This window comes from Amblyomma mixtum, chromosome 2, assembly GCF_055824585.1.
Source record: "Amblyomma mixtum isolate Tamu chromosome 2, ASM5582458v1, whole genome shotgun sequence".
Taxonomy (NCBI): Eukaryota; Metazoa; Arthropoda; class Arachnida; order Ixodida; family Ixodidae; genus Amblyomma; species Amblyomma mixtum.
The window spans coordinates 182,926,152-182,950,075 of record NC_143013.1 but is presented as its reverse complement, the minus strand read 5'-3'; the positions used below and the strand labels follow the sequence as shown (position 1 = coordinate 182,950,075).

The following is a 23,924-nucleotide window of genomic DNA, read 5'->3' as shown; positions in this document are numbered from 1 at the left end:
TTGTGCTTTCAAAGAACAGTGGATAAATAGTACACATATCAAAGTGCAGCTTGGCGTCAGATAAGGGTGCGGTGAGACTAGTTGCATTTACATTGAGATAGGTTAGATTTTAATCTTGTGTCTCCAGTGTGTTCTTCAGCCGCGGGCTAATAATACAGCCTCCGGTTTCGTTTGAGGAACACGTGGTCCAGAGACTTTGCATCGGATGAGGGGTTGTCGAAACGCCTCCTCTCTAGACTGTCGAAAACCGGTTGCACCACCGCTTCCACAGTACTTGCGCGAGGGGTTGAGGACAGCCCAGTGAACATTATGGCAGCGCCCAAGGATACCTTATTGCAGAGGTATATATAAACAAAGCCTGGATAGTTATCTCGGTATGTGTCCTCGGTAGTCAGGAACATTTGAATCTCACCTGTTTTTTTGTGCACTTCGGTTCTCTTATCGAGCTCTTAATGGCGCAAAGCTTTCGCGCCGACAGTTCGCTTGTTGTCAGCGGCGAATGTTAGCACCGTGTTTCACTGAAGGTGATCGCAAATTGTTCGGAATAATGTTTTTTGGCTAGATAAAAGCTTTTCGCGGTATTGTAATAACAATGTCGGCGGACGTCAAAAATCAGGCTGATCTTGTACACTAGTAAAATCAATAGCTGAATTCTTATAGTTAACATTTTGACCATTGCCGACAGTCACCTGAATGCAATTAGAGAATTGTAGGCGGCCGCGTTTCGCCTTCATCGAAATTCGACCGCAGCGGCCGAGATTGAAACGACGTACTTCGGGTCAGCAGCCAAGCGACATAACCACTGAGTCACTGCGGCGGCAACAAGTAGTTCTGTTGACTAGCGTTTGCGAGTGCAGGCGATTGGTTTCGGTAGTATGAAGAGAATTGTAAACAGTACCGAAGAAAACGTAGATGAGTGAAGTGTGTCGATGCATGCAAGTACCGGGTGCAGGCTTACTGTCGCTTTAGAGCTGCGCTCTAAAGCGCCCGTTCGTAGTTTGAGCTGTATTGCCCCAGTCGGCGTAATCGAATGAAGCCATAAATAAATAAAATAAACATTTGCCTGCATGAGATTCATAACCACGGCGTCGCGAAGATATCAGCTTCGCCAGCTGCTGCACAAAAGCAAAAGACTACCGCCCCAGCCGATCACGCCTCTTGTTAAAACTGCACCATAATCTCGCGCTGGCCATTACACATCGTCGTTGTCTTCAACTAATAGTGCTATCGTACTAATATAGACAATCTCGCGTGCTGGGCACTGGACATCTTTGTTTTCATCAACTATTACTGCTATCAAGCTAATACCGTCGCCTGAAGTGCCGACGACTCAACGAAGCAGAACCATGAGCCTACAGAGACTGAGAGCACACGGCTATCACCAGAGCCGATCACGCCTGGTATTATATTGCAACGCACACTCACGCGGTACCTTGCATATTGTCTTCTTCTACTAACACTACTGTCTAGCAAATATACACATTCTCGTGCGCTTTGGATTGCGAATCGTCACCTTCTTTAACTAATACTTATTCGAACTAATATCGTCGCCCTACGCAGCGACGACCTATCAAAGAAAAACGTTGAACCTACAATGTCTGTGAGGCCTACACAGCTGCGCACCTGAAGTTTCGCGTTGCTGAGTATCATCATCATCCATAGAAACACTTAGCGATAATAGTAGCTTAACATTCGGGAAAACAAGCCCTGCTGAGGGCACAGCGCCTCACCATTAGTCTTTTCTTTCTACTTTCTTAATTGCGTACTAAGAAGGAGCTTCGTCGTTGGATAAAAAGATATACGCCACGCTCATGTACTCTTTTTAAGAGACTGATAAAAAGAAACTCGCAAGAGAGATCACTGAAGCGTTGGGAATCCAATATCTCGGAATTATTTGTGTTTTGCCTTTTTGTGACAGTACTTGGAATAAAATTTTTTTTTTACTGCTGATTAAGTTTCTTTTCTTTATTATGTTGTATGCGCTATTGCTGTTAAGAATATGTTTTTCATAACCAGTTTCGTCTCAATTTTTCTCATTTTTCTTGCTTTACCCTGCTTTTTTTGGAAAATGCTGGTTTGTATTCACCCGAATGGCGATCCGAATCAGTAGTAAGTTGGAACTAAGTGCCGTATTTCGCTCTTCGTTTGTGTCCCGGTACCGTGGCTCTCTTCCCCCGCCAACAGCAATCTGATCTGACCTTGAGACCGTTAAGGTAACTCTGATAGTACAAACGAAAACAACCGCCGCTTTGTGTTCTCTCTATATGCTCAGCCGTGAAGCCTTCTTCAATGCGTCCTAGAGGACTGACAGCCAAACTGCCATTTTTCTCGCCTGCGAGAGACACGGAAGACTGCGAGAACTAATCAATACCTTTAGCATGCCGTCTGCTGTGCTATCGCTGCCGTACTGAAATACCGGGAACCCGACCACCAGCGGCAGCGCCCAGAGGAAACCAAGAACGTGTCGTGCGCAGCGTAGCAGATTGCAAGGCTTTTATCGTTGCAATGTAGTACGCTGCGCACTCAGTAGCTCAACTTTCCTATCCTCGTCGTTGCTCATTCATGTTATACCAATGCCGAAAATTCGCAAAACATGCCCTCAACATTTGCAACTGTAAAAAGACACGGCACACTGAAGCATGCTATAGAGATTATGGCGTGCGTTTAATGACAGCACGATGTTCAGAGGCATCTGCATTGCTAATGTAGGCCGCCGGTATTGCTTTTAGCGTAGGAATCCGTAAAGCTATCAGGCAAGAGCTCATGTAAACCGGACCTCTTACCGTACATTGCACCCAGCGTTATTGACATCCACACGACGTGTCTTGAGAATGCAGATGCAACCAGGGCAACCGACGCAAGGACGGAGCTCATCACTGCGACGTCGGCCACCGCAAAGCGCTGTTGTAGCGCACCGACCGCAAGACCTGAAAGCAGCCCGAAGTTATGTGGCAGAGAGCGCAGCGCCCGAGGACGCGTTCCTGCTATGGAAAGCGCCGCGAAAATTGTCTGATGCGCTCTGCAGATATAGGTACCTTTATATACACAAATCATCAGATCATGAATGGTGGCTTACCAATATCCCTGAAGAGAAAAGTATATACAACCGCTGTATCCTACCGGTACTCACCTATGGGGCAGAAACGTGGAGGCTAACAAAGAGAGTTCAGCTTGAGTTCAGAACAACGCAGCGAGCTATGGAAAGAAAAATTATAAGTGTAACGTTAAGAGATCGGGAGAGGTCGGAGTGGGTGAGGAAACAAACGCGGGTTAATGACATCTTAGTTGAAATCAAGAGAAATAAATGGGCTTGGGCAGGGCATGTAATGCGACGGCAGGATAACCGCTGGTCCTTAAGGGTAACGGAGTGGATTCCAAGAGAAAACAAACGTAGCAGGGGACGGCAGAATGTTAGGTGGGCGGATGAGATTAAGAAGTTTGCGGGGATACAGTGGCCGCAACTGGCGAAGGACAGGGTTAATTGGAGAGGCATGGGAGAGGCATTCGCCCTGCAGTGGGTGAGGATGAAATACACAAAACGCACCGCTATAGTAGTGACTCTATGCTTCGGGAATTTAAATTGGCATCTTGGGATTAGTGAAGACGTCAGCCAGACAGTCAATAACATTTGAAATGTTTCTTTTTTTATTGCCTGGCTTGAAAATATCACATATAATTAGATATAAACTCAGTGCCCCAAATAATCTCTCAATAAAGTTGGGCCAACATCACAACCCGACCAAACAATACTCGGTATCCGCGAAGTCTACATTGGACAGACTGGCCTTGTATTAACACACATGTAAAGGAATATGCAAATGTCTTGGTTATAAATAAACATACTAATCTAGTTGACCATTGCAGAGACTGCAATTCTTGCTTCCCATCGTTCCATTATAATGTTGTATTGTTCAGTCACTTAACCATCTTAACACAAGAGATTATGAAACCATACGAAATGAAGAAAAAAACAAGGTTGTGTGTCAACAAGCCGGCTGTATTCCTGCATGGCAGGGAGGTTCGCAATTTCGACACCACATAGCAACACGTGCGTTTAGTTGTTCTTTGCTTGTTTGATTGATTGGCCCCACTTTCCTTATAATGTCTTGGGTGATGTGATTAACCCTTCAGTTATGAGTCAGCGTTCCTCCTGTGTTCCCTCTACTTACCCTTCAGTATCTATACCAAGTGTAATCACTTCACTGTTTTCATTTGAGAAGATATTTGCACACTTAAGCCGCACTTTGCGCTGAATTCCTTATTTAAAGTTGTGTGCGCCTATCTAAAGTCGTCTTTGATTTCACTGCTGCAATTTATTGAAGTCGACAGGGTCATATCAGCAAATGGAACCTACTCAGATATACCTACCGGATAGCTGTGAGCCCACGATGAGTATGTTCTGGGGCCAAGAGGCCTGCGCACGGCTGAGGCCGTAGTCCTCGACGAAAAATACGAAGAGGAGGCCCATATAAGAAGCTGGCACGCAGACCACGAGGGTCGCGAGAGCCCCGAGCACAGGCACACCCCAGCAGCTGTCAACGGCCAGGCACTGCGACTGGGAAGGCCTTGGAATCAGTGAAGAAGGCGTAGTCCGCATGCTGCTACGAATGACCGAGAAGGCGGTGACGGGTCCAGGCTGCCTGCTTGGAAGGAAGCAACAGTGAGGAGCAAGTAAAGCTTCAAGTGATGGCCCAGGTAACATAATTATAAACAGGTATGGCAAGTTGATTATCTCCAGTCAGTTAATCTCGGTGTATCTCCGCTAACATGTTAACTGTTCTAGTCAAGCAGTAAGCGAAATGAAAACTATCTGTTTTTTTCTGTAAATCAATGGAAACGAGCCCGGGGACATAAATGCCCATTGATGGGCAACACACAGCAAAAGAGCTAGCTAGTAATTCACTCGTAAACATACCACCCAGATATTAAATCCTTTACGACAAAAATCACCGATTTCTTATTGTCTGTACGCAGTTTAAGTTCTGAGAATCAGTTAATCTGGAGATTGCTAGAACCTCTATTCGAGCGCATAGAACATCTTGGGCGTTAACCCCACCACACCATACCAAGGCACAATTTTGAACTTTCTTACCTCCTTTCTTGCTTGCTCCTTTATTCACGCATTACAACCCAGCGCCGGAAAGCATTATGACATGTTCTGTCTGATACCGGAATAATCACCTCATTTTCATGAGGAAACCACTGTTGGCCCTAGCTACATTGTTCAGCATAAAATATCCCACTTTCTCTTCTCTTGCATCAAAAAGACTGAAGTAGCAGAAGACGAGCATATAAACGTAAACGAAGCAAGAGCAATCGCGAGTGATACCTCTTCCTTACCTCACGAACTGACACGCCATTCAAATAAGCATCTATGAGACCTTCAAGAGGCATAAACCTGCTACGTTTTCACTGTAATGCTTCTAGCGCTAAACATTTGCTGGTTCTGCACCGAATGTGCTGTTGGGGCGTGTACGTTTGTTAGCGCCGTACCCTACTTCACTGTCCCAAGAATATTTAGGTCAAACCCTCGTGGTAGTTTAGAGCGAATTCTGTACTTCTCCCGTTCATCAAGGTCATGTCGGTATGCAAAACGACCTTTAAATAGAGCGGAGCTCTAACTAGAAACGATAAAATAAATTCCTCGCGTTTTCAAGCTCATGTCACTATGCAAAATGGCCTTGAGAGGCAGCCGGATGCAAAATACAAATAATAGAATAATGAAATCAAAGAATAATAAATTAAACCAAATTAACGAAAACGAATAACAAAATAATTTAGCGAAAGGAAAAAAATAAAATAATAAAAAAATCACAGAGAAAAATCAGATCAAAATAAAAAGCAGGAAACGACAAGAATAAAATAATATAAATAATAGCAAAGGATTGCAGAAAAATGTGTGTAAGGAAGTGCAGAAAGGAATTTGTAAAGAATTGCAGATTTTTCTCTGCATTAATGTTTCGAAGAACTGCGACGAACCTGCGTCGATTTCTTGGCAGGCGTGGTGCAACATATCGGAAGCGTTACGGTATCTGGACATGGGAGCATTACTGCGATGCACGTCACAGCCACTGCGGGGGGTTGGAAACATTAATGCAGCGGGAGGGTTATAAAAAGCGCAAATGAGAGGGTTTTCATGTGCTTTGGCTCAAAGTACGTAAGCTGAGTTGCAAGTCTGTGCAAGTGAAAATAAGGTTCGTCTCGGTTCCACCCTTTGCTCAGAACTGGCACTCGTCGATGTTTTATTCGAATCCTTGTTGTTGGCAGCCGGCGGCAGAAAGGTAAAGATGCTTATCAGCTCAGAGTAGTTTTAGCCGTTAATCGCCCTTGCGCAGACAACACCGCTAAAGGTCACAAATTTTCACAACCAATGAAAGTATCCTGATTTCAAAAGGCAAGCGCATTCAGTTTCAGAATTGCATGCAAGCTAAAATTCGCTTTCATTTAGTTAGGAAGCCCGCTGTTCAATTTAAATGAAATGTAGTAACAAAGAAAACTGCGGTCTGAAAGCATGAATTCTCGAGTATAAGCACGAGGGTTCTAAAGCTCTTGTTTACCTAAACGTAGGGTTGACATATCTCTACTGCGGCGAGGAAATAGCCTGTGCAATTATCGCAGTCACTCCTTGAAACTTCCTATTTATGACCTTCATATGCTCTTTGTTGTGAGAGTGTAATTCATCAGTCAGACCATAACTCAACCGGTCAGTGCAGGAGACCCGTCGTTCCGGTATGCGGCAAAGCAAAGTTTTAAAAAAAAAACGTGGAATGTATCGCACGCGCACAGTAATAGCTAATCACGTGATGTGAAGAATTCAAGCTCAGACAGGGTGCACTGAGCCTTTGCTTGATTCAAAAACAAGGCTGTGTGCTAACGCGGCTTACCTTTTGACGCTCCGCAAAATGTATTATCCAGGTTTCTAAGCTGAAGTCGGCAATCAATGTGCACCAGCTGGTTGCGTCGTGGTTTTCGGTCAGAGGAAGGTTTGAGTGCTTGAGCTGGCTTGGTTGGAATTGACTGAATTTTTTAGGTTCATTCGAACGGCCACATATTCCGGTGTGCGCAAGGAGATTGTACACAGGCACTAAACATGTTCATGCTGCGCAAGTTAGGGCTCCACTCACCGAGAAATACGAGCGGATTGTGAGTAGACTCAAAACAGCTGCAGTAAGCACGATGTGCGCCTCCAGAGAGAATGCGCTGCAGCAAGTGCGACTTGCCGCATTTGTTTTCCTTGTTAGAGCGCATGCTAAAACGGACAAAGAAAAGAGAAAATCTTTACAGCTGTTTTTTGCACCCACTGCTGTGCTGCATGGTTGCCAAGTTGAAGTAAAAAGCATAAACTTCGGAATGCCACCCCTGAAGAAATTCACAGCAGTTAGTCACTGGGATCTGTTTGCAATAGTTGCCAAACGCAGTTTCGCGTAAACAGTGCGGATAATACCAATAAAACATTCCGTACATTGGTTTTGCTGGTGGCCTGGTTTTAATTCCGGCCAAGCAATTCTCGAAGCTAAAAGGCGTTGCGGCGACAGCGACAGCCAAAACAGATTAGTCGACAATGTGTCCAGCAGAACAACCACCACAGCTAGTAGGTGATCGACGGTACCTGTGAAGTGAATGATTTGTGCTATTAACCTACTCCTACCTAGAGTTTAAAAAAGGGGCATGCCATACTTCTACCTAACTCTCTATAACTGCAGATGGGCAACGAGCTGAGAAAACTATTTATGTGAGTGGTAGTGCAGTGATCTGCAATTGATTGGAGACGAATATATTACTTCTAACGATTTCGGTATCACTGATCACTGATAGTGCGAGTTAGCGCTTGTCTGCGTCGTTTACTTTCCGTCCCGTGTGTTCCCTGTGCGCTATTTTTTACATCACTGATAGTTATCATCCAATTTTTTTTTAATATTTAACTGCTCGCTGAAGTGCCTGCACTGTGCTAACCACTTCTGTTGGCCCCCTTATTCCATGCTACCTGTGACGGAGATGCTGGCAATGAAAACTCCACGTTGTTTGTGAAGAGTTATTTTATTTCATAGAAAGGAACTAGCCGTCGTGCAACGCAGCCGATACTACGCATCCGGTAGTGCAAAGCTTTGCTCAAGTCGGTTCCAACGCTGCTGTAGTGGTGTTTTTTCTTTGTTTAAACCGAAAATAATGTGCCTGTAAACTACAAAACTAACAGCTGAAAATATTTCTTGGTCATGTATCCAGTAACATGCATTATCTAAGTAACGGCTTTTTTTAATGCATCCCCGCAGCGTATTACCACTGGTTTTCCTAAGTTATCAGGTTGGGCGAGAGCTATATACCAATAGCGCATTTACAAAGCAGGTGCGGGCGGCCACTGAACGCGGAAGCAGGTGTTGTCTGCGCCGTCCTCTGCTACGGCGTGCGATTTGCTTATGATGCCGTTCAACTTCCTTCCTTGCATGGGTCGTTCTACGCGGTATGGTTCAAACAAATGCATTTGCAAGCAAATACAGCGCACGCGGCGTCGGTCAATATCAGAAACACACGATTCGGTGAAAAGCAGCCTGCTGATGTATGTCAGGTAGGTAAGGATCCACAGCAGATATTTATCATGAGGTCTTAATAATAATAATAATAATAATAATAATAATAATAATAATAATAAATACTTTATTCACACCAAAGAAACAATACAAGACGCGGACGCGCCAAAGCCTCAATTGGGCTTGTAGGGCGCCGTCCGGCAGCAGCAACAACCTGTGTTACCAAATCAATTCTTTGTTTTGTGTACATTAAAACATATGCACTAGAGCTGTTCAAGCTCGGCAATAGCATCACGTAACTGTCTGCGAGTGTTCAAGCTGAAAACATTATCAGGCATCTCATTGAATATATATGGGATATAATATGACCTCATAGACATACCAAAATGAGTTCGCACTGCAGGGACAATATATCGAGAAACTTTTCTTAATGGGATTGGTTTAACGTTGTGGAACCGAAATTCATAGTTCCAGAAATATCTGAGTACAGTGACTTGTTTGAACACAATGTCAAAGGAAGGCAGACCTGAAGAAAGGAATACACTTTGCTGTTTATGGGGTATTGAATAGATGACACTCTTAGCCATATTCTTGAGAATACGGTTTATCCTATTTTTCCATGTTGCAGAACAGTTGAAGAAATAGCACATGCCATATCTTAAAGTATATTACCTTCGAAATGACGTTTCACAAGTTCCATGCTATTTAAAGCACACGCCAGCCATTTCCGAGCTGCCCAGTCAGACCCTTCAGATGAATTGGCAGCTGCATATTCCTCATCATTATCATCAGCCTGGCTAAGCCCACTGCAGACAAAGGCCCCTGCCATAACTCTTCAATTAACCCTGTCCTGCGCCAGCTGGGGCCACCCTAGCCCCGCAAGCTTCTTGATCTCTTCCGCTTGCCTAACTGTCTGCCGCACGCCGCTACGCTTTCCTTCCCTTTTAATCCATTCCTTTACTCTTAAGGACCATCGGTTATCTTGCCTTCGCATACATTTCTTCCCATTTCTGCCCATTTCTTTCTCTTGATTTACTTACATGCCCTGCCGAAGCCCTCACCCGCTTCGACTTCCTCCGGCCTCTTAAGGTTGTACCTATAATTTTTCTTTTCATAGCTCGCTGCATTGTCCTTAATTTAGCTGAACCCGTTTCAATAGCACTTCAGGTGCCATGGGAGTGCAGGAGGGCAGGGGGAATGGAGAATGCGTCATTCCTTGGGACCGTACGACTTGGGTGTTGTTAGGGAAAATAGTCGTGCTAGTTTTATTAGAAGCTGTCGGCCAGTGCTAGTTTCTTTGACACGACTGGCTTGTATGCGCGACGCGAATGAGTCAAGGGCTGCTGGAGAGGCCTTGCGTCGCTTAGTGAGCGATAACGACATCGCTTCCTCCTTAGATTTTGTCACCCTATCGGTCGGGTGGAAAGCTGTTCACGGTGACGTCTTAGCGCAGTTCTCAGCTGTTGCGTGGATCCTTTGGATTAGTTTATTTATTTATTTATTTTTTATTTACAGAAGACTGCTGGCTTTATTGCAAAGCCTTAAGCAGGAGTGGGTGTAAAATACACTTTGACAAAAAGAAAATCTCCTTGAGGCACTCGCAACTCAGCACACAATACCGAAAAAATGAACGATGAAAAGAAACAACATTATCCAATATTAGACGACATCTCACGTCAAAATGAGCACTGGGGGAAAGAAAGAAGAAAAAAAGGAAATGTTGAATGCTGCAAAATTGTTACAAATTCCTAAGCGACGCCGTAAACGACTCCACAGTAGAAGCCTCTAAAACTTTCGCTTTGAAGACATTCCATTCCCGCACAGTACGGGGGAAGAAAGAATTCTTGTATGCTTCAGTGTGGCATGATTATTCCTTTACTTTTAAAGAATGGTAGGATCGTGTCGAACGACCCGGGACGAGCTCAATGTACTTGCTGCTGTTAATTCTTAATTTGTTGTGAACAATCATGAGCATATATTTAAGCCTCTCGCGGTATCTCCTGAGCTGCAAAGACTCTAAATTTGCTTTCTCAAGTAGCATGGTAGGGGACGTCTGCCAACTGTATGAATTACAAATAAATCGCACTGACTTTCTTTGAATATTTTCGAGTGTTTTAACGTTTTCTTTAGTATAAGGGTCCCACACAACAGAGGCGTATTCTAAAACAGGTCGGATAAAAGTTTTGTAAGCTAGTAACCTAATTTCTTGTGTGGAGTACCGGAGAAATCTTCTTAAAAAGCCAAGTTTTTTCATACCTTTATTTTTAATATTAGAAATGTGTTTGTTCCACCGTAGGTCAGAGCTAATCGTTAATCCCAAGTACTTGTAGCTGTCCACGGTAGACAGGGGATGGATATTAATAGTATAGGCAAAACTTAATGGTTGCTTCTTCCGCGTCATAGACATTGAAACTGTTTTTTAGTATTAATACTCATCTGCCACGTTGAGCACCAATCGTGAATTTTAGCCAAGGCGTCATTAAGAAAAAGCTGGTCAGCAGCAGTTCGTATTTCATGATATAATACACAATCGTCGGCAAACAGCTTGATTTTGACAGGAATTTCTTTAACAATGTCATTTATAAAAATTAAAAAGAACAATGGCCCAAGTACTGACCCTTGTGGGATACCGGAGCTTACCAAAGCTGGGCTCAAACATGCATTGCCGATTGATATGGACTGAGATCGAGACGATAGATATGCCTGTACCCACGCCAACAGTAGATCGTTTTTCAAGATAGTCTTTAGTTTTAGCAAGAACTTCCTGTGCACCATCGTCTAGACGGGCCGCATCTTCTCCATGTTGGGAATGCCGGCGCTGTTGACAGATCGTGTGCAGGCGAAGTTTCCGCTGGCAGCGTGATCACATAAGGAGCCGGCTCAGTGCACTGTTGTTTACTTCCTGCTTGCCCGCTCGTCCGATCGTACGGCGGCGGATCTTCCGTACGATAGGCTTCTGCACCTCTCTTTATGTGATCAAGGTGCCGACCAAACGTTCCGCTTTTAGACTTGATTAGCCAAGGTCGAGGAGCGAGCCTCATCAGTACGGTTCCTTCAATCCAAGCAGGGCTTCCTGAGAAGTAGCGGGGAAAGGCCGATTGTCCTCCGTGCTCTATTCTCGGTTAATTAGTCACGCCGTGGTCAGAGGTCGTCTTCGCCATTTCAGCAGGTAGTTGCTGAATGCGTGTGAGTGCCGTTGAGAGCTCGCGACCTAATATGAGTACGGCTAGCGTTCTGCCCGTGGTTACTGAAACGGTTCGGTGCTGCTGGAGCAGAAACCGAGCCAGTCTGCTAGCAACTGCTCCAGACTGATCCTTGGCCAAAGTTTGCTTTGTCTCAAAGACCTTTCCTTCCGCTTTCCCATTCGTGGCCGGATAATAGGGGGCACTTGTCATGCGCGTTATACGTGTTCTTCTCTAGGATATCTTCCATTTCCGGAGAAAAAAAAAGGAGTCGCCTTTGTCTGTTACCAGTCTTCCGGTAATGGGGAAAGTTGTAAACACGTTCTGCAGTTCTTCAATAAAGGTTGGTAACTGTATGTTCCGCGTGTAGCGCTCTTCGAGCCACCTGCTCAATGCGTCGACAACAAATAGCAGCATCCTTTCCTCCACGGGGACAGCGCAGTCGGCGTGTATTGCGTGCCGTGGTGCAGTCGCGCGCTTCCGATCTTGAGGTGATGCTTTAGGTTGCGCTCTTTGATGCTGGCAGCAAGCCGCACAACTTTTCACGTGGTACTCGATGTCATTGTCGACACCGGGCCACCAAAAAAAGCTTCGAGCGCATGCTTTCATAGCCACTACGTGCAGTGACAAGAGTATGCAAAATGGAGCACGTCTTTTCTCGCTTTCGCCGGAACGACCAGTCCGGTACCTCTGATAAGGGATCTTCCTTGTAGCGATAGCTCGGGTCCAAGTTTTGTGAAAGCAGACATCGAGCTCTCCAATTAAGCCAGCTCTCACTACGCGGGAAAGCAATGGGTCCTACCGGCTCATTTTCGCGATTTGACGAGGGGACAATTCGACGCTGGGCACGGAAGCCAGCATGAATACATCTCAAAGCAGGCGTGGCCCGTGTACTTGGGCGGACAGTGGCAGCCTGCCGAGTGCGCCCGCATTTTGGTGCAGGTGTCCAGGCCTGTACACGAAATATTAGTCGTACGTGGCTAACTTAAGGCACCATCGGGCATCCTAGGTGAGAGTACCTGGGTAATTGTTTCTTTTCTCCAATGATGCCCAGGAGCGGTTGGTGATCCCTTAATATGGTCATGGGGTGGCCAGCAATATACTGGTGAAAACCACTCACGGCATAAACTACCTCTAGACCCTCCTTGTCAAGATAAGAGTAGTTTTTTGTTGCGCTCCCCAAAGTTCGCGACGCGAATGCAATGCGAGCCTCTCTCCCGAACGCATCATTGTCAATGAGAACAGCGCCGAATCCATATGTTGACGTATCCACGGCCAGAAGGAGAGGCTTTGTGTCGTCATAATGCCCAAGCACTGTCGAAGTGCGAATCATCCTCATAAGCGCATCGAAAGGAGCCTGGTGCTTTTTCGCCCACATCCAGGACTTGTTCTTGTCGAGAAATTTATACACCTCTGTGGCAACCGTTGCTATGCTTGTTTTTGTTATAAAAACCAATCATAAAATCCCAGAAGCCCTTAGAAAGCCTGCAGAGAGGTCGTGTCAGTTAGTTTTGGTGCCTGAAGGATTACCTGGAAATTTTCCGCTGTCGTATAAACAACTTGAGCGTCAATCTTATGTCCTAGAAACTGGACTGAGTTAATGCCAAAACGGCATTTCTTTTGCTTGAGGCGTTGACTTTTCTCGCTTAGCCTCGACACGACTTCATCTAGACGTTGCGCATGCTTTGTAGTATCCTTCGCACTGAGAATAATATCGTCAAGATAATCACTCACCCCTGGAATTCCGGCCAGTGTCGTCTCCATCATGCGCTGTTAAGATGTCTGGCGCAGCACATATTCCCAAAGGAAGCTGTTTCGCCTTGAACAGCCTCTTGGTGGTGTTTGTAGATGCGCTTGTTCAGCCCTATATTTATAGACGCTGGCGGAAATAAAGGGTCTTTGGCTTCCGGTATTGAAAGAGTTTATTGCTGCGGTTTCGTCCGTTATCATGTGTCTAGGCTAGGCCTAGCAGCCGCACCAACTCTGTAACCGTGCCATCTCGGCAATCTCTGCAGCGTTGGCAGTGAGCAGGGCGGCTGTCTCATCGCCGACGTTTAGCTGTTGATAATCCTGGTAGAGCTCCAGCGTTGAGGTGATGGTACCTCCGCGAAACTTTGCGAATTCCTACGCGGTTGTCGGTGTGGGTACGCCATCTTCTTGACCACAGCGTTAACAGTGCTCCTACGGTCGTCGGAAACCGAAATGTTCCGTCCCTTTTGCGCGTCCACATGAAACAGGTGTGGCCATTCCGGCGTGTTGCAGCGGCTCTAGGATGACTTGCTGTTGCAGACGATCGAGCTCTTCCTTCATTGGCTCTTGGTAGTCTAGAGCCGCTGGACGTGCTTTACAGATATTTGGCGTTGCGCATTCTTCTTAATCCAAATGAACCAATAGTCCTGGCTAATTTGGACTGATAAAACTTTGACTTGGATTTAAATAAACGTCTTGTGCGACGCACACACATTGCTTTGGTTTAACGCTCGCAGTTTAATGAAACGTATTGCTGTTCCGAGCAAAGTATGGTGTTGTTGCGGTCATATGATCTCACAAAAAGCGGTCGCACTGACAGCTATTGGTCTGGATGTATTTTTTTATTGGTTTATTTTTGGTTTACAATGCATGCATAAACCAAGGACGAACAGGCAAAAGGCGTTAAACAACACCTGACTAAGTCCTGCCCTCCTATACAAAAACAAACAACAAATTAAAAGAAACATTCAAAGTATTTGACAGCAACCGACTTCAAACAGAAAAAAACGCAGGTTAAAATTAAATTGGCAGTAATATACAGATTTGATACCAAAAAAGATACAAAAAGATTTATTTGCAGTTGCCAGCTGCCATCATCTGCTGGGCTATCTGAGCTTGCTGCCTTCGGCTGCGCCATCCCTACTCAGCCGTTCATGGGAGTTGTTCTTTTAAAGTGAAATATTCTCACCTTTCGGCTTGCAACCCAGTTTAGAAATGCATGCAGAGCTCTACATGTAGTTCAAAACAGTATGTCAGCTTATAATTACATGAGTTGTAGATCTGTATGAAACATAGCCGCTCACGTAGCTCTTGACACAACTGATTTTAACCAAAAGGAGTTGAGCCTGCTTCAGGCGCAGTGACTTTTGCACACCTGTTGCCTGTTATGCATCTGTGTTCTCTAAAATATTCATTCTCTCTAAAATGTTCTAAAATATTCATCCAAAATATTAATTTGTCCCTTTAAAAGCAATGTGACCTACAACGATGCTTTAGCGATAGTCCTGGTGCAGAGACCGAAATTGTCAGTCAGTAATCTAACATTGCACGATGACACTAATCTTTGTATGGCATAGCACCCTTGCAGTGAGCTCAAAAAGCTGCCATCAGCGCACATGTATTGCTGGCTTTTTGCCACGGCATATGGTTATACTGCACAGTTTGTACTTCTGCCTTTTCAAAGCTCCATCCTTGAAAAATTGAAAATTTGTTGTTGATGAAAGGAAATGGCATAGTAACTGTCTCAGATCACCGTGCACAGCTTACCTGTGACGTAAGGCAAAGGATAAAGGAGGGAACTAAAGAAAAGAGGTGCTGTAGCGGACGACTGCAGAATAATGTTGACCGCCTGGGGATCTTTAACGTGTACTGCACTTGGTTTAATTTTGGCTTTTTTGAGCCCTCATAAAAAACAAGCAGACATTTTTAGAAATAGCATTTCGTTGTTGCAGCTACTCTCAATGTGTCTTACAATCGGTTGTTTAGATTTGAGAATGTGTAAATGGATACCTCTTGAACACAATGCTACCAGATTTCTTCGCTCTTAAGCTACCAAGCCCTAACTCATGCGCTTATCCATGCGTGCTTTATATCGTCTGCATTTAGGTAGCAAGAAAAGGCTCATTTCTCGTCGTTGGTATTATCAGAAATCCTTTCTTCGTTGTGTAATGACAGCAATTTTAAAGTAACCTTAAAATATTCTTTACTTTTGCGCCACATATATATATATATATATATATATATATATATATATATATATATATATATATATATATATATATATATGAAAGAAGCCAACAGCCACAGAAACCAAGGGGCACAGGGGATATTTAATTTTTTTTTTGTTTTTTTATTTTGTGGTGTTGATCAATTTAGATATTACTGAACATGTTGTCGCTTAAAGCTAGTTGATTAGAAAAGCAGAAGAAAAAAAAAGCAGAAGAAAAAACAACCACTGCCGCCGGTGGGATCCGAACCCACGACCTCCGAATTACGCGTCCGGTGCTCTACCTCTGAGCTACGGCGACGGCTATCAAATCTTCTGCTTTCGGGGGTATTTATGTTTTACAAGTAACCTAACCTTGAGAATGTTCATCAGCGCCACCCACGTTCATAAGCGGCGAACGTAGAACGTCCTGAGTTACCGCAGGTGTGACGTAGAACGTCATCGAACCGAGAGGGTGGAAGCTGCGTAGATATATATATATATATATATATATATATATATATATATATATATATATATATATATATATATATATATATATATATATATATATATATATATATTTATATATATATGCAGCTTTCCTTCGGATGACCTTCTGCGCGACATAGGTGAGAGATCAGTGATAATGCAGTCGCTGATGACCAATGTGTTTGCAAGACTGTGCGTCATTAGCTGTGAAGGATGTAATGTGATGTGGGACACTGTAGTCAACCGATTATATGGTACCTTTAGGAATGTCTTACACTTTTTCTTCCACTTTTTATCAATTTTCCTTCAGCTATAAAATAATTACACAGCTGATTTTAAATTGATAGCTCCAAAAATAAAAAAAACATCATTGCCCTATGGTTTCCTTGCTTTCAGTGACTGTTGGTTTTCTCAATGTACTGCCGCGAATCTTTGAAGTGCCTCTTGATTTTTCAAAACTGCCGGCACGCCGCGTTATCGCTCTGTTGGTGATGGAAGACGCGGCCAGATTTATCTCGATTGGTCGCATCCAGGCAGAGCCGATTCTACGTCGTTTGGAATGTTCTGGTAAGTTTACTTGCAATATATCAAAAGTTCGCTTTTAAATTAACGTGGGCCGAGAGCGGCGAGCATTCTGCCCGATGACCGCCGAGGCTGAGCATGCCCGTCGCTACGCCGCCGCTTAGTCATTAAGTTCTTTTCGAGCGCAAGTCAGCCCAAATAAGTGGTTTTGTTTAGAAGCCATTCTCGCTGTCTTTCTGCTCGCAGGACTGCAGTAACCACTATGTGACAATATACGAGGGGGGACCCAAAAGAAACCGGATTTTTTGTATAAAAACTTTATTTTTTAACTCTTGCACAAACTTCCTTCAGTCACCTTCAAAGTACTCTGCATGAAATGCGATGCACTTGTCAAGTTTTTTTCTCACTGTTTGAAGCATCTCTGGAACTCTTGAACTTTGATATCGTCCAGTGCCCTTTGCGAAGCTGTTTGTACGGCCTCCACATCACCAAAACGCTTCCCTTTTAGGCATATTTTCATTCTTGGAAAGAGAAAAAGTCGCACGGGGCTAGGTCTGGTGAATATGGAGGGTGGGCAACGACCGTTCATTCTCGAGAGGCCAAATAATGGGCCACTCGTAAGGCCGTGTGTGCGGGGGCGTTGTCGTGATGAAGGAGCCAGTCACCTGATCGCCAACGTTCCTTTTGTTTCCTCCGCACATCCTCTCGCAGACGTCTTAAAACTTCCAAATAAAAGTGCTGGTTAACAGTCTGGCCAGGGGGAACAAATTCTTGGTGCACAAATCCACGAACATGACAAAAGACAATGAACATTGTCTTCACGTTCGACTTCAACTGCCTTGCTTTTTTTTGGTCTCTGAGAGTTGGGAGACTTCCACTGGCTTGACGCTTGCTTAGTTTCTAGGTCATACCCCTAACACCAACTCTCATTACCTGTAATGCCTTTGGTCAAGAAGTTTGGATCACTTTCAATCTCTTTTTTTAAATCCCTACTCAAATTTAATCGAATGTTCTTTTGATCCTGTGCGAGAATGCGAGGAAGAAATTTAGCGGGAACACGTCTCATTTGCAACTGCTCAGTAAAAATTCCCTGACAGCAGCTCCAACTCACCCCTGTCTATTCTGAAATTTGGTCGATCGTGAAACGACGATCTTTGTTCATTTTTTGACGGATTTTTTTAACGTTTTCATCGTTTCGAGACGTTGAAGGATGCCCAGAACGAGCATGGTCTTCGACACTCATCTCACCACGTTTGAAGCGCCCAAACCACTCCAAAAGTTGTGTGCGGCTCATAGCATCCTCTTTAAAAGCATGTTTCAACATTTGATAAGCCTCCGTTGCCCAGTTTTCAAGCAGGAAACAAAACTTCAAACAAACTCTCCGTTCTTTTAAATTTGCCATAAAGATTTCGCAGGCGGAACAAAATAATTGCAAGCGAAACACAACACTACGCTCAAATGTTTGCCTACAAATTTATGTCGTCTGCACAGCTGTTTAGTGAAGGCCTCTGCTAACCCCATCTAGAGGTAGAACTCTCTACTACGTCTACGAATAGCAGCGCGCTCTCAGTTCGGTTTCTTTTGGGTCCCCCCTCGTATACGGAAGCAACTGCACATATAAGTTAGTAGCGTAGCTTCTATGTGCCTTCTCTTTGTCACTATCCATGCTATGATCTTAACTGCTCAACACATTTTTCACTGACTTTTCTAGGAGAAGCCTTGAAAGATTTTTGAGTGCGAAAACTTCAAAAGGAATGCAGTAGCTATATTTACAGCATGTTTTCTTCGTCTGCTTTTACACGAACAAATATAATTGTAGAAATGAAACATGCTATGGCCAATCGATAGCACTGGCTGTTCGTCAGTACGCACTCGTTGGAGTAATAGCTGTTTTATTGAAACCATTGTATAGCATTCAAGCCACTTAAATTTGCATCTCTATATGCTTAACTTTGCACATATTTTCATCGCAAATGTGCTTTCTTGTTTTGTATCAGAAGGATTGAAAGAGGGTCCTGAGTCCTTACTTTTAAAACTGGTTGGCAGTATGGGCAAATAAAACTTTGTGAACCTCGCCCACAAACAGTTTCCTCAAGGTTGCCAATACATCTGGTATATTATAATAGTTTTCTTCCAATTTATTCAGGCGAGTGGTTTTTTGTACGATACTAGCTAGTCATTGAAGCTTTGATGTTTGTTAACATCAGCTTTATACTGAGCAAGTAAAAATCGAGGTCTCAGTTAATACTACTACTGTTACACAGCTTCGCCCGCTTTTTTCAATGAAAGACAGAAATAACCTGAGGCCAGACTTTGGAAATGACTTTTTAGTGCTTCTCGAGTGACATGATAGTGTTCAGAATACATGAAAACGATTAGGTTTCATCGAAATGTTTCTTTAGGCCGGGATTTCATAATGGCCTACCTGAAGCGTAGCTCGGTGGCTAGGCCATTGCGTAGTGAACCTTAGGCCTGCACATAGTCGCATTTATCTTTAAAGGGAAAACTGACTGTGTCACGTGCAGTGTAATCATGTACGTGAGCGACGTAAGCACAAAATGGGGGAGAGCCCTTTACTAAGCTGCACAACAACACACATTGAAGGATTACCACTGAAAATCCAGCCTTTGCTTAATCATCTTAATTTGCACTTTTAGGTTTCTCTGCATGTTCATTTATTTAGCCTTTACTTAACAGGCCATAAACCCTTACAGCCACCGCGGTGGTTAAGTCGTTATGGTCAAAAGATCTAACACGAGAGATCTAACCCGAAAGATCGGGGTTAGATCCCGTCCGCGGTGGTCGCATTTCGATGTAGCCGAAATGTTAGAGGCACGTGTGCTATTTAGTGTATGTTATAGAACCTCAGGTGGTCGAAATTATCCAGAGCCCTCCACTACGGCATAGCCTGAGTCACTTCGGAACGATAAGCTTTGTAAACCAACCTTAAACCCTTGGCATTACTGAAAACTTCAGGAGTCAAGCAAGCTGTCAAAAGCAATTTCCATGATCAGGTTCAGGTCCCTAAGAATTTTTGCCCTCAGTGGAGCGCTGTGGAATAATTCCCTCCACTCAGCCTCTTGAACGCGCACTCACATATGGGCGCCTTGAATTTTGCCTCCGACGAAACCCAGCCGCGTCGGCCGCATCGAAACCCCGTCCTACAGCCGCGATCGTTTGTAAACTTTCAACCAATTCTTCAGCAACAGATCGTGTTGGGGTATAAGTGCTGTTCCCATAGTCGTTAAGCATGCTATAAACTGTACGCTGCACTGTTCTTAGGGCTGCAAGGAAATAGCAGCGATGTTAGATGCCCCCTCTTTACTTAAACATACCTCGCAATTAACACATTTGGTGCAAAACGAAAATGGGATTTGCACCCTCACGAACACCCTCTTGTCAGTAAAACAAACGTGCCACTGTTGCCACACTTAGAGCTTTGATCTTTAAAAGCGCAGCAGACTGCCGCTAGAAGTTCAGAGGCAAAAAGTGTCATTTTCGTTCGTGGAATTGTTTTTGTCTGTCGGGCAAATCTGCCGTTAAAATCAGTGCACGAAAATGCTCCTCCAGTTGATCTACAGTTAACCCTCACCTTTGCCAGTTGATACCACCTTTCTCCTCAAATTTCCTGATCCCATTTAGCCCCGTGACTGCCACTGTTTCATGCATTCACCTACTCTTGAAGTCCACCCAATGTTTTAGTGTGGTTTTGCTTCTATTCCGTGCATTACACATGCATTGCACTTATTTCCTGTTTTCTATTTAGTTATGATATCTCTGTTTGTTTTTCTTGCCTAAGCAGCAGTGACCTTGCTGTTCTTAAAGGGGTAGTGGTGCAAAATTTTAAACACTAACAATTTTATTTTTTTTACTCGACATAACAAGATACATTCCACGAAGTTTCAGTCACAGGCACTGAGGAGAACATAATATGTTTTTGAATTTTGGCTTTGGAGCCACTTCAAGCTTTCACCTACATCAAGTGAAAACAAGGGGCGCTATCGAAATATTGGAACTTCATCGAAATCACCTGTCAACTGTCAGAGCATGCTGGCGGTGCCAATGGGGACCGGTGGGCTAGTTGCCAGAACGTGTTGGCATTGCACTGGTTGGTCAATATAGACTGACTACAGCAGCAATTACGATGGCCAGGTATTCTGCGGTGTGAGAGGCTTTCTAACGAGGAGCGACGCGGGCGAGACTTCGGTTGTCACCCATCCGGGGCTTGGCAGATCAGCTGGTCAGCGACAACTTGTCACCAATTAAACAAAAAACTGAGTACCCTCTCTCGGCTTTATCGGTATGTTGAGCAGGTAGAGACGCGTACTGCGCTGCATGTGTTCACGCGTCGACACTGACGACGGATAAACACCACATCCTTAAAGTGTAGTCGATGCAAGCTTCCTTCAGTGACAAGAAGGCCTGGTGATTACGTTTGTGTGATGCCGACTACTGTAGAAAGCGAATTCCTTGCGTATGACATAACTATCACGAGTAACGAGAAAAAGGGAAGGAAAGATTAAAGGGAGTGCTCAAGGCTTCACGCTAAGACAAATTGTATTGCCTATTCTCTTTTGTCATTACGCCCCTCTTTCGAACCTGTTTGTCTTAGTTGGAGCCTTGTGCACTCGTGTTAATTTTTCCATCCCTTTCTCTTGTTAATCGGTATAGTTATAAATATCTTGTTTGTTTTCATATCAGCCTTGTACACTCATTTCGTCTTTCTCTTTTTACTGGATCCACATTTTTTATCTCCGCATTTCGCTGTGTTAGTTGCTGGTCCTGGAACTTTTATGACAACCAATAAAAAAGCGCGGTTTAGCTGTGATTAAGTTTGAATAGGCGTTCTCTCCTTTTTGTTCCTTTGTCCCAACGGCACTGTGCTTTTCACATTTTCCACGCTCTGTTCATTTGATGTGCTCTTCGTTGCGCATGCTCACCGTTTGATAGTAGCGATCGGCTCCTGTATATTCGATGCAGTGGCGTTTTTTTCTAAAACAATGTAACAAGTTAGCACCGGTCCCGTATACATCCTTGCCCTCTGTGTCGTTTTTTGGGCTGTTTTCAAAGAAAACCCTTTCACAGCCCTTTTAAGAGCCGAGCCTTTAAGAAACACCCTGTCATTAATGTCACCTCTCGGTTCTCAAACTGCGTGGCTGGCTGAACCCTGCATTAAAGAGTACACACGTTTCAGCTTGTAGTCCTTAGCGTTTCAGTTGCAAAGGGATATGCGATCAACTTTCTTGAGCCTGGCCTCCGTGTTTTCGCAGGAAAAGCGTTCGATGGACTGTGCATCTCGCGGGTTGCGTGATCACTGGAGGCTGCGCTGAACCGGACGTATGCGTATTCACGGTTAGTTATAATGCATAAGTCTAAACTTTAGATGAATAGCTGAGAGCAGCCGGCTGCCTTAACGTCTAGGCGTAACCGCAATTAGAGTGGTTCACGCGGATCCCGGCTGGTTATCAAAAAGCAGTACATCTGGTACCAGACCTTTAACCCGGTCTGCGAGTGGTTCCAATTTCACTCTCGGGGAGGCTGACGATGCGAGTTCTTCCGCTGTAAATCTTGACAGTGAAATCTCTTCGAATCCTTCGGTGTCTGACATGTTTTCTAGAATACTAGCTGGGCAGAATCAGTTGGCCCGTGACATCGCGGACACTGAGGAGAACATAATACGTTTTTGAATTTTGGCTTTGGAGCCACTTCAAGCTTTCACCTACATCAAGTGAAAACAAGGGGCGCTACCGAAATATTGGAACTTCATCGAAATCGCCTGTCAACTGTCAGAGCATGCTGGCGGTGCCAATGGGGACCGGTGGGCTAGTTGCCAGAACGTGTTGGCATGCGAGTTCTTCCGCTGTAAATCTTGACAGTGAAATTTCTTCGAATCCTTCGGTGTCTGACATGTTTTCTAGAATACTAGCTGGGCAGAATCAGTTGGCCCGTGACATTAAGCAGTCTTTTGCTTGCCGCTTTGATGCTTTGGAGTCTCGTGTGGCTGCATTAGAGTCTTTACCCACGCCCGAAAATTCCAATGTAATTTCTGATTTTCACGCTGAAATAAACTCTTTAAATTCCAGAGTAACACAGCTGATGCAAAAGAATGATGACCTTGAAAACCGCTCTCGAAGAAATAACATTATAATACACGGCGTTTCAGAAGAGCCGAACGAAACCGCTGACACATTGTTGGCTAGCATCTCATCTGTATTTACTGATAAATTGAAGATTAGCTGTCCCAGTATTGAGCGCTTCCACAGGCTCGGTGCAGCTCGCAGAGGTTATACTCGTCCAGTTATCCTAAATCTTTCTAGCTTCAACGACAGAAGTGTGGTTTTTAAAAACGTCTCTAAACTCAAGGGCTCTGCCTTCTTCATTACAGAAGATTTTTCTGCAAGGGTTAGGTCCATTCGTAAAAAAATATGGGACGCCTCAGTGTCTTTTCGTGACAACGGTTCTGTCGTGAGGTTAAGTTTCGATCATGTCTTCATTGACAAGGTTCGTTACAATTGGGATGAAAGTTCTAACTCGTTGGTAAAAGCATACAATGATCCTGCTTGTTCTGCGCCTGTGTCCTTGATTGCCGCATCATCGACTCCCTGACTTAGCTCTGGCCGTCCTGATAAGCTAGTTGTTCTAAATATTAACGCTCGCAGCATGGTTAGAAAATTTCCAGATTTACTGTCCCTTATTTCTGTTCACTCCCCCCATATTATTGGCATAACGGAGACTTGGCTGCATAGTGGAATTTACGACTCCGAATTCACTCCACCAGGTTTTGTTACCGTGCGCTTAGACAGAAGTTGCAGTACTGGTGGCGGTGTGGCATTGCTTATAAGATCGGATTTACGATTCTCAGTTTTGCCTTCTCCACCTGATACAGAATCCTTGTGGTGCAAAGTTTATCTGAACAGTTATAGTATTCTAATCAGTGTTATTTATCGTCCACCTGGTTCTTCCGTTGATGTCCTTCACGCTGTCGCAAATTTCATGACCAAGATCAACATTACTTCATCAAGATTTATCTGTTTGGGAGACTTCAACACTCCTGGCATCCACTGGCCATCGTTGTCTGCATTTGGTCGTGACATTACAATTTGTAAAGAACTAATAAACATTTCCTTATTGTTTGGACTAACTCAGGTTGTTTCTAGTGCTACTAGGCTGAATTCCATCCTCGACTTAGTTTTTCTAAGCTCTACTTTGGCCCAAAATGACTTCTCTTGTCAAGTAATTGATGGGCTC

At 44.2% G+C, this 23,924-nt stretch overlaps 1 protein-coding gene across 2 annotated transcripts in view; it reads right to left on the bottom strand.

The window, feature by feature from the left end:
- The window catches only part of LOC149361771 (monocarboxylate transporter 12-like), a 92,583-nt gene that overhangs the window by 14,860 nt on the left and 53,799 nt on the right, over positions 1-23,924 (bottom strand). The window contains exons 2-3 of one of the 2 annotated variants that reach the window (XM_089572810.1): positions 4,369-4,643; positions 2,784-2,927 (exon numbers count right to left, since the gene is read on the bottom strand). In XM_089572810.1, the coding sequence (XP_089428936.1) occupies positions 2,784-2,927; positions 4,369-4,597 (373 nt within the window). In that variant the 5' untranslated portion in view covers positions 4,598-4,643. The remainder of the gene's footprint in view (positions 1-2,783; positions 2,928-4,368; positions 4,644-23,924) is intronic. The other variant, XM_089572811.1, reaches the window with a different exon arrangement.